The sequence below is a fragment of the Coffea eugenioides genome, chromosome 2 (genome assembly GCF_003713205.1).
Source record: "Coffea eugenioides isolate CCC68of chromosome 2, Ceug_1.0, whole genome shotgun sequence".
NCBI lineage: Eukaryota > Viridiplantae > Streptophyta > Magnoliopsida > Gentianales > Rubiaceae > Coffea > Coffea eugenioides.
The window spans coordinates 61,930,324-61,941,766 of NC_040036.1; the positions used below are offsets into that span (position 1 = coordinate 61,930,324).

The 11,443-nt window shown below is 37.3% G+C and overlaps 1 protein-coding gene and 1 pseudogene across 1 annotated transcript; both read left to right on the plus strand.

The window, feature by feature from the left end:
• Positions 1-301: 301 nt before the first annotated feature.
• Positions 302-3,804, plus strand: LOC113763053 (annotated as a pseudogene).
• Positions 3,805-6,418: 2,614 nt separating this feature from the next.
• On the plus strand, positions 6,419-9,945 carry LOC113760599 (G-type lectin S-receptor-like serine/threonine-protein kinase At4g27290). The gene is made up of 7 exons (XM_027303242.1): positions 6,419-7,730; positions 7,982-8,107; positions 8,282-8,406; positions 8,476-8,686; positions 8,787-9,024; positions 9,099-9,249; positions 9,346-9,945. The coding sequence occupies exons 1-7, from the start codon at positions 6,443-6,445 to the stop codon at positions 9,652-9,654; spliced, it is 2,448 nt and encodes an 815-aa protein (XP_027159043.1). The 5' UTR covers positions 6,419-6,442; the 3' UTR covers positions 9,655-9,945.
• Positions 9,946-11,443: the final 1,498 nt, after the last annotated feature.

Sequence of the window (11,443 nt, forward strand, 5' to 3'; positions counted from 1 at the left end):
AATAACAGAAAAAATTATAAGTAAACGCTGATGCTCTAATTAGTAATTCTAGAAGAATTAATGACAAATTAAGGGCGATAAGGATCGATTTGTTCAGCATTTCTGCTGATTACGAAGTATTCCTGTTTTCTGTAAGCTGGCTGGAATTGACCATGTCATATCCTCATGAAAAAAAAATACTATCTAGTTTTCTTCCGAGTCTTGCAATTCATTTTCCAGCCGACAAGTTTGAAAACCATGGTCCAAAGGAAAAAAATGTACATAGTAGAATATTTTTCAAGTATGACTGTTTAATGTTGAAAATGCAACTTTCAGAGTAGCTGATTTGCGGACATGCAGATGGAGTCCATCTCAAATTCGATGTTTTCTTACGTCCTGATTTCGTTTCTCATGATCCGATCCTGCAATGGAACCGATAGAATCAGCCAAAACCAAACCATGGCCGATGGTGAGACTCTGGTCTCCTCAGGTGGAACTTTTGTGCTGGGATTCTTTAAGCCCCCAGGTTCCACTAACCGATATCTGGGAATATGGTACAAAAGATCTCCTGAAACGATTGTGTGGGTTGCAAACAAGGTAAGTCCACTAACAGAATCAGATGGAGTTCTAACAATCCACAGTGATGGAAATCTTGTACTTCTCAATGGAACGAAAAGGATCATCTGGTCATCGAATTCTTCTTCGGCAGATGCTCAAATGAACTTGGTCGCAGAGCTCTTGGATTCTGGAAACCTTGTTCTTAAAAGACAAGATGATTTTAAAGCAGAAAGCTATGTATGGCAGAGCTTTGATTTCACAACTGACACACTTCTTCCTGGAATGAAGGAAGGAAAAAACTTGCAGACTGGCCAAACTTGGTACTTGACATCATGGAAAAATCAAAATGACCCTTCTCCTGGAGAATTCACTTACAAACTTGACACTATTGGGTTGCCTCAGTTTGTTCTTCGCAAGGGATCAGAGAAGAAGTTCCGCACTGGGCTGTGGAATGGACAGAGATTTAGTGGTTCTGCTGTGAGGTCCAGCATGTTTAATGCACCTGCTTTTGTTTATAATGATACAGATGTATTCTATACGTACGAAATGAGGGATAGTTCAGAACTCTCGAGGGTAACGTTGGATGAGTCAGGCATGATTGAGCACTATATGATGAATAAAGGAAGTTCTGATTGGAAACTCATGTATAAGCTGCCCTATGATATGTGTGGAGAATATGGTAATTGTGGTCCTAATAGCATTTGCAAGACCAATAGTGATCCAATTTGTCAGTGCTTGGACGGATTTGTTCCGAAATTGAAAGGAGATTGGGATGCACTAAATTGGTCTGGTGGATGCATGAGGAGAACCCCCTTAGATTGTAAGCCCGGAGAAGATTTTTTAAGGCTTGGAAATGTGAAATTGCCAGACCTCTTAGACTTTTGGCTGGATCAGAGCATGACCATTCGGGAATGTAAGAGAGAATGCCTGAAGAATTGTTCTTGTAGTGCTTTCACAAACTCAAATATTACCAACGGAGGTAGTGGCTGTCTGATGTGGTTCGGTGACTTAATTGATATTCAAGAATATGATGACAATAGCGAGCAAGATATATATCTACGGATGCCAAAATCAGAATTAGGTAAACTATCTCCATAATTTCTCATATTCGTTGTTTAGCCATTGTAATGTAATTTGTAACACTCGGGCCTTGAATCATTCATGGAATGCATCCTTTGGTTTCTTCAGTAAAGATTTAACCTGCTAAACAGTAGGGATTCACTTCACTTGTCAGCATTATGGATGCAACCAGTGAAAGTCTGTTCACTGCTAACAATGAATTTTCTCAAGGCAGATGCAATCCAAAATCAGAAGAAGAAAAGAGCATTGCTTATTCTAGTGGTTCCAATAGTTTCTGGAGGGATACTTGTCCTTTGCTTCGTCATATGCTGCACGATTCGGAGAAGGAAGAAGAAAAGAGGTATCAGGGACTTGTCAAGCCTTACCATCCATTTACATTTCAAAGTATCATTCCTTTTTTAAAGTTCTTGGTTCTAATTTTAATCTTGTACTGTAAGTACAATGCAACTGTACCTTCAGAAAAAGGTAAAGCCAACAGAAAAATTATAGTCCACTCACTAGGAGCAAGTTGTTGTAGGTATGAAAAAGAGCAATGATGACATAGAGTTGCCATCGTATCAGTTGGAAGCTGTGACTTTGGCTACTAAGAGCTTCTCCTTCTCCAATTGGAGAAGGTGGATTTGGACCTGTTTACAAGGTACAATTACTTGTGTTCTATCTTTACAAGAATCGAATAAAATCATTACTTCTTATTTGAATATTGTAGGGTCGATTGGAAACTGGAGTAGAAATAGCAGTGAAACGACTCTCACAAACCTCTAGGCAAGGTCTGGGAGAGTTTAAGAATGAAGTTATTTTGATCTCCAGACTTCAACACCGAAATCTTGTAAGGCTTCTAGGCTGTTGTCTTGATGGAAATGAAAGGATGCTAATCTATGAATACATGACCAACGGGAGCTTGGACTATTTTATCTTCGGTCTGATTTTCTTTCTTCAATCTTTAGCAGCTAAGATCAATTAAAGATGGCTGACAAAAATAACAGAGAACCGACTGATAATACCACATCATGCCTGCAGATCAGAGTAGAAAAAAGTTGCTTACTTGGAAAAATCGCTTTGAGATTGCCCTGGGAATATCAAGGGGACTTCTTTATCTTCACCAAGACTCCAGATTAAGAATTATCCACAGGGATCTCAAGGCTAGCAATGTTTTGCTAGATAATGAGTTGAACCCAAAAATTTCTGACTTCGGCATTGCTAAAAGTTTTCGAGGAGACCAGACAGAAGGCAAGACAAGGACGGTGATAGGAACATTGTAAGCACGACAACCATTAGTTCTGGATTTGTGAAGTGGCCATTTTTTGACTTAAAATCTGATGTTTCGTGCAGTGGCTACATGTCCCCTGAATATGCATTTTCTGGGACATATTCAGTCAAATCTGATGTATTCAGTCTTGGTGTGCTCTTACTGGAGCTTGTGAGTGGCAGAAGGAATAGGACACTTGACCATTCAGATCAGCATCAGAGTCTTTTAGGACATGTAATGAAACATAGAGCAATTCCTCTCTCCTTTCTCTTACACTGAATTTCTATACTTTTAAACATAACCAGGCCTAGCATGTTTTTAAATCTCCAGGCATGGCTGTTGTGGACTGAAGATAAGGCCTTGCAGTTAATGGATGAGTGCTTGAAGGAATCATCTGTCGAATCCCAAGTGTTGAGATGCATTCAGGTGGCTTTATTGTGTGTTCAGAAACATCCAGAGGACAGGCCGACAATGGCAGCAGTCGTCATCATGTTAAGCAACGAGACCGTGTCATTACCTCAACCAAAGCATCCTGGTTTCTTCTTAGAAGGCCATTATGCAGGGGTATCTGAGACTTCAACTGAGGAAAGATTAAGAACTGAAAATGCAGTGACCATAACTCAACTGGAAGGAAGATAGAGAGGAACCAAGTTCATCCGAGTACTTGGCCTTGAAAAAGCTCCTGGAAGAAACTGGAGGGCTCATTTTTGCAGCCCGCTCTGAGCCCCCTAACCTCCAAAAAAGCCTTCTGGGCAACATTTTGCCCCAGTGGAAGAGAAAATCCGGTTATGCAAAATAAAGTCAGGTTTTTTCAATTGAAACTGGGAAAAATGTTCCTAATAGAACATTAAATCACTTGAAACTGGTCCTCAACCTTTGTATTATGGAACAACTAATCAATAGCTTGGCAACTTGATCGTAATTTAGAGATTATGTTCAGGTTTTGGCACATGACAGTACACAAGTTTTTGCAATTTTCCGTATGAAGTCTCAACAGCCCGGGCTTTTAATATTTCTAATTGTTTAATGGTATTATTTTAGTTTCTAATTCCGTTAAACAAAGGAAGAAAAGGTCCATTAAATTTAGCAACAGATCAAGTTTTTTTTTTGTGTCTTTTTAAATATTGTATTAAAATAATTAATAATAACGTTAGTAAGTTTTTAATTAAAATCAGTAAGTATATGTCTAAAAGGGTAAGTTTTAGTTAGAAATAGAAATTTACACTTTGAGTAATGTAATTTACTTATAATTTGACAAAAGTTCTTTTTGTTTAAATTAAACTTACTAATACTAATAGTAAAAACAAGAAAATTTCAGTGTAGTTCCAAATGTTTTACTTTTTTTTTTTTTTGTCAGCAACGATACATTTGTATAACCTACTCTATCCTAATCTAGGGGGAGGGGGAGCTATGGCACAACTCTTAGATTTTTTTCGCCGTCATACTCTTAGATTTTTTTCGCTACTGGTAAGGTTTGGACCCTCACCAATAGCCCAAGGTGGCCACTGAGCCATTGGCCCAATGGTTTCCAAATGTTTTACTTGAGCCATCCTTTTCTTGAATCTCTTCCAAACCCAAGGAAATTTCAGCGTAGTTTCCAAGCTTTTTGAACGGGCCCGTTCAATACATGAAGCAACAGTAGGCGTGGGTTCAAATACGGATACAATATACGTGTACAAGCTTTACTATAATTATTGATTAACTTAAGGACTCTTCTGTGAGTTGCTCAATAGCCAATTAAAGTGTGCCAACTCAATTATTAATAGTCCAGTCGGTAAATGATGCCAATTCAAATTTTAATAGTAATTAATCCACTTTTTTCTTTCACTCCTCCCTTCTAGACGTTCCCAATCAGTGTTGCACTACTATTTTTTGCCGCATGCCTACATAGAAGGGATGAACTTTCTATCAGAGGTTTTTTGTTTTTTCAGAAATTGGCCCTCATATTTGAAAAGTATGTCCAAGGATCCTATAAAGTCCCAATTTTGCCAGTTAGTTATATGTTGCAAATCTCAACCAATATGATGTTCATACAAAAGTTTCAGAATTAATTCATGCTGAGGTGTAAAGTCTAAGGGTTAAATAAGAACAATCATGGTAATTTGCTATTATACCAGTTTTTCCAAATCAGATGGATTGGCTATTTTTGGGGGAAGGGGGGGGGGGTTGGGGACGAGGGGGAATGAAGGGTGTTTGTTAGTAGGAGAATGAGGAAGAGGAAATGGGGAGGAGTGGGAAGAGATTGAGTTAGCTCGTGGCGGAGAAAGAGTGGAGGTTGATTGCTATCGGGGGATAAGATGAAGGAGGTGGTTTGCAATGCCATGAGAGGGAGAGGGACAATAGCAGTTGGGGAGAAATTGATAGGGATCGTCATTGGTTGTAAGAGCGGATTAAGAGGAAATGTTGGATGGAAAGAAAAAAGTTGATTAATTAACGTAAAAATTTGACTTCGCAACCTTACCAACTAGACTCATTAATAATTGAGTTGGCACTAGGGTTGAAAGACGAACTAAACCATTTAATACTTGAAATCGAATTCAACTCGATGACAACTCGTTCAAGTTTGATTTGTCAACTAATCAAATCAAGTTTGAATAATGATTTGTATTTGATAAATTTTTAAGTTTGGTTCAAATTGGACTCGAATAGTATATAAGTGAAATTTACATGTAACATGTTCATGTCACCTGAGCTCAACTTGAGTTCTGTTCAATAAAAACTCATTCAACCACGACTCGAAAAGTAAACAAGTCAAATTTGAAAAAAAAAAATTGAACTTATCAAAATAATCAGACAAATTTGAACGCTAAAGTGTTCAATGTGTTTAGACCCGTTTATATCCCTAGTTGACACACTTTTATTAACTATTGAGCAACTTATGGAAAAGTCCATAAGTTACTCAATGACCGTTGTAAAGCTTGCCACGTGTATACCTATGCTTTATAACAAACAATGATTTCGGTAAACTATATTGTTTGGTAGATCTATAAAAGTGTCTTATAAATCAACAAGTTAAGATACTTCAAATGTACAGATAGTGAAATAGGATATCATTAATTATGGATTAACTTTCTTAAGCATGTACATTAGCGAGTTTAGATGCAATATCATCTCAATTTGAATTTTAACTTCACATCTTGGACATGTGACATGCATTTAGTAGTAGGGATGATTTATTCTAACAGTATCGTAGGAAAAGTTTTTGGAGGAGAGTGTTGTAACTTTTAAAGTTATCTTTAATATCCCTATTTTCCAATAAACAGATGGAACCGAAATTCGCATTTAGATTGTCACAAAAATTGACACCTTAAAAATTCTTAAAATTGCAAGTAAACGCCGGTGCTTCGGTTAGTAATTCCAGGAGACTTGATGACAAATCAAGAGCGATTGACAATGTCATATCCTCATGACAGGAAATATCTAGTTGAGTAGTTTTCTTCCGAGTCTTGCAATTCATTTTCCAGCCGACAAGTTTGAAACCCATGGTTCAAAGGAAAAAAATGTACATAGTAGAATATTTTTCAAGTATGACTGTTTAATTGTTGAAAATGCAACTTTCAGAGTAGCTGATTTGCGGACATGCAGATGGAGTCCATCTCAAATTCGATGTTTTCTTACGTCCTGATTTCGTTTCTCATGATCCGATCCTGCAATGGAACCGATAGAATCAGCCAAAACCAAACCATGGCCGATGGTGAGACTCTGGTCTCCTCAGGTGGAACTTTTGTGCTGGGATTCTTTAAACCCCCAGGTTCCACTAACCGATATCTGGGAGTATGGTACAAAAGATCTCCTGAAACGATTGTGTGGGTTGCAAACAAGGTAAGTCCACTAACAGATTCAGATGGAGTTCTAACAATCCACAGTGATGGAAATCTTGTACTTCTCAATGGAACGAAAAGGATCATCTGGTCATCGAATTCTTCTTCGGCAGATGCTCAAATGAACTTGGTCGCAGAGCTCTTGGATTCTGGAAACCTTGTTCTCAAAAGACAAGATGATCTTAAAGCAGAAAGCTATGTATGGCAGAGCTTTGATTTCCTAACTGACACACTTCTTCCTGGAATGAGGAAAGGAATAAACTTGCGGACTGGCAAAACTTGGTACTTGACATCATGGAGGAATCAAAGTGACGCTTCTCCTGGAGAATTCACTTACAAACTCGACAACGTTGGGTTGCCTCAGTTTGTTCTTCGCAAGGGATCAGAGAAGAAGTTCCGCACTGGGCCGTGGAATGGAGAGCGATTTAGTGGTTCTGATGTGAGGAGCAGCAGTTTTATTGCGCCTATTTTTGTTTATAATGATACAGAAATATATTATACGTATGAAATGACGGATAGTTCAGTACTCTCGAGGGTAACGTTGAATGAGTCGGGCATGATTCAAGCCTATATGATGAATAAAGGAAGTTCTGATTGGATACTCATGTATAAGCTGCCCTATGATATGTGTGAAGAATATGGTAAGTGTGGTCCTAATGGCATTTGCAGGATCAATAGTAATCCAATTTGTCAGTGCTTGGACGGATTTGTTCCAAAGTCAAAAGGAGATTGGGATGTACTAATTTGGTCTGGTGGATGCAAGAGGAGAACCCCCTTGGATTGCAAGTCAGGAGAAGGCTTTTTAAAGCTTAAAAATGTTAAATTGCCAGACCTCTTGGACTTTCGGCTGAGTCAGAGCATGACCACTCGGGAATGCGAGAGAGAATGCCTGAAGGATTGTTCTTGTTTTGCTTTCACAGACTCTAATATTACCAGCGGAGGTAGTGGCTGTCTGATGTGGTTCGGTGACTTAATTGATATTCAAGAATATGATGACAAATATAGCGAGCAAGACATATATCTACGGATGCCAAAATCAGAATTAGGTAAACTATCTCCATAATTTCTCATATTCGTTCTTTAGTTATTGTAATGTAATTTTAACAACTTGGGCATTGAATCATTATTGCAAACGTCAACGTACATTAATTAGTCGTATGCATCCTGCGGTTCCTCCCAGTGACGTTGTCAGTAATGCCTTTAATCAGTTAAAGATTTAGCCTGCTAAACAGTAGGGATTCATGTCACTTGTCAGCATTATGGATGCAACCAGTGACAGTGAATTTTCTGAATGCAGATGCAATCGAAAATCAGAACAAGAAAAGAGCATTGCTTATTCTAGTGATTCCAACAGTTTTTGGAGGGATACTTGTCCTTTGCTTCGTCATATGCTGCATGATCAGGAGAAGGAAGAAGAAAAGAGGTATCAGGGACTTGTCAAGCCTTACCATCCATTTACCTTTCCAAGTATCATTCGTTTCTTTAGTTGATGTTCTAATTAAAATCTTGTACTCTAAGTGCAATGCAACTGTCTTTTCAGAAAAAGGTAAAGCCAACAGAAAACTATAGTCTACTTACAAGGAGCAAGTTGTTGTAGGTATCAAAAAAAGCAATGACGACATAGAGTTGCCATTGTATCAATTGGAAGCTGTGACTTTGGCTACTAAGAGCTTCTCCTTCTCCAATATAATTGGAGAAGGTGGATTTGGACCTGTTTACAAGGTACACTTACTTATGTTCTAGCTTTAAAAGAATTGAATAAAATTATTACTTCTTATTTGAATATTTTAGGGTCGATTGGAAACTGGGGTAGAAATAGCAGTGAAGCGACTCTCACAAACCTCTAGGCAAGGTCTGGGAGAGTTTAAGAATGAAGTTATTCTGATCTCCAAACTTCAACACCGAAATCTTGTGAGGCTTCTAGGCTGTTGTCTTGATGGAAATGAAAGGATGCTAATCTATGAATACATGACCAACAGGAGCTTGGACTATTTTATCTTCGGTCTGATTTTCTTTCTTCAATCTTTAGCAGCTAAGATCAATTATAGATGGCTGACAAAAATAACAAAGAACCGACTGATAATACCACATCCTGCCTGCAGATCAGAGTAGAAAAAAGTTGCTTACTTGGAAAAATCGCTTTGAGATTGCCCTGGGAATATCAAGGGGACTTCTTTATCTTCACCAAGACTCCAGATTAAGAATTATCCACAGGGATCTCAAGGCTAGCAATGTTTTGCTAGATAATGAGTTGAACCCAAAAATTTCTGACTTCGGCATTGCTAAGATTTTTCGAGGAGATCAGACAGAAGGCAAGACAAGGACGGTGATAGGAACATAGTAAGCACGACAACCATTAGTGCTGGATTTGTGAAGTGGCCATTTTTTGACTTAAAATCTGATGTTTCGTGCAGTGGCTACATGTCCCCTGAATATGCATTTTCTGGGACATATTCAGTCAAATCTGATGTATTCAGTCTTGGTGTGCTCTTACTGGAGCTTGTGAGTGGCAGAAGGAATAGGACACTTGACCATTCAGATCAGCATCAGAGTCTTTTAGGGCATGTAATGAAACATAGAGCAATTCCTATCTCCTTTCTCTTACACTGAATTTCTATACTTTTAAACATGACCAGGCCTAGCATGTTTTTTCATCTCCAGGCATGGCTGTTGTGGACTGAAGATAAGGCCTTGCAGTTAATGGATGAGTGCTTGAAGGAATCATCTGTCGAATCGCAAGTGTTGAGATGCATTCAGGTGGCTTTATTGTGTGTTCAGAAACATCCAGAGGACAGGCCGACAATGGCAGCAGTCGTCATCATGTTAAGCAACGAGACTGTGTCATTACCTCAACCAAAGCATCCTGGTTTCTTCTTAGAAGGCAATTATGCAGGGGTGTCTGAGACATCAACTGAGGAAAGATTAAGAACTTTAAATGCAGTGACCATAACTCAACTGGAAGGAAGATAGAGAGGAAGCAAGTTCATCCGAGTACTTGGCCCTGAAAAAGCTCCAGGAAGAAACTGGAGGGCTCATTTTTGTAGCCAGCTCTCAGCCTCCAAACCTCCAGAAAAGCCTTCTAGGCAACATTTTGCCACAGTGGAGGAGAAAATCCGATTATGCAAAATCAATTCCCGTTTTTTTCACTTGAAACTGGGAAAAATGTTCCCAATATATAAAACGATTAAATCCTATTTGTGTATCAAGCTCTACTTGGAATTCTATTAATTATGGAAGTGGAGGAATAAAAAGGTATTCAGGGATGTGTTTGTACCCACTTCCTGCTGAGCATGTGTTTCATGAGATGCTGAAAATCAAGTCAAAGTTCAACTTCTTCAAAATTAGTTTCATGCTTAGAAAACTTGAACATTAGAATCTTTGGATTAATTAGACTCGTTTACACCCGTACACTCAAATAATACTTTTCTTTTCTTTTCAATTCTCCCCAACCACAATCGTATAATTCCTTTTTCTATCCACATTAAGATTTGTACAATTCTTGACATCTTTCCATTTCTCTAACCTTATTATTTGGTTCAACTTATAAATATGCCTATTTCTTGCTTTTATTTTATTTTATTTTTTTTGTAACAATGACTTCCATTTTTTTTTGGTAAGTTTTGATCAAAATGGAGTAATTTTAAACTTTTTACACATTTGTATGATTGATCCTTTCTTTATTTTTTTTATCAATCACTCCATTTTCTTTTTTAAATTTTCTCTCTCATCACATCATATCACATAATTCCTTTTTTCATATCTGGATGAGGAATTTGACAATTCCTCACATTTTTCGATTCTCTACTCCTATTATTTGGTTGAATAATCTATTATTGCTTTTAATAAATTGAATAGTTTCTATTATCATTTTACGCCACATTTTTAGGATGTTACTCGTGATAATCCATTTAGATTGTCCAATTGGTTAGTCTTTCTTAAAATCTATACAATAATCAGGAGAGAGGATATTAGATTTATTAATTGGTATCAAATTGCATTAAACCAAAAGAAGAGCTCTGATGGTGGCAATTTCTAGCACAATAAGGCAGCATGAACATGAATGACTGGAAAATGATCTTAAATTAATAGGATTAATATGACCTAAATATAAGTGGATTATTATTGGATCCCATGTTAATGACAAAAATATATGCGGATTAGGTTAAGTTAACCCACACGTTTATACGCTAGCCCAATAACTGAATTGAACCTCATCTTTTTTGTTTTGTATTATTTTGTTATTTTAACTTTCATGCCTGATTATGTATGGAAGTATTAAACTTTGTTTTCATTGAAAACTCTGAACCTTAAGATTTTTTTTTTATGTTTTGAAGATTTTATTAGATCTTATTTAAGTTATGTATTTTATTATGTAGTGTTTCAGTAATGAATTTTCTTTTTGTCGAAAACTAGCATTGAAATTTTGGAATTGCTTTTACGTTTTAACCTTTGAAGACTTTATTGTGCAACTTGTAGTTGAAAACTCTTCAATAACTGAGAGTAAATGGATGAGAGTGCGTGTTTAATAAATTTATTTGACAACAATTACTATTGTTCAAAATACTTAATGAGTTAGACAGGTTAGATCGTATTAACTTATTAATAAACGAATCATGATTCGACATGGTACAAAAGATTAATTGGTTAGGTCTGAGTTGAGATTTTTTCACACGGAAACGAGAATGACACGAATGAACACGACAGGACGCAACCCATTGCCGTCCTAGAGCTCTTTTCTTTCTTCAAAAATATTCCCCCG

Coding starts and splice junctions, on each gene's coding strand:
- LOC113760599 (XM_027303242.1), top strand. CDS start 6,443: ATGCAGATGGAGTCCATCTCAAATTCGATGTTTTCTTACGTCCTGATT. Junction 7,731..7,981: donor GATGCCAAAATCAGAATTAG/GTAAACTATCTC, acceptor TTCTGAATGCAG/ATGCAATCGAAAATCAGAAC. Junction 9,025..9,098: donor AGGACGGTGATAGGAACATA/GTAAGCACGACA, acceptor TGTTTCGTGCAG/TGGCTACATGTCCCCTGAAT.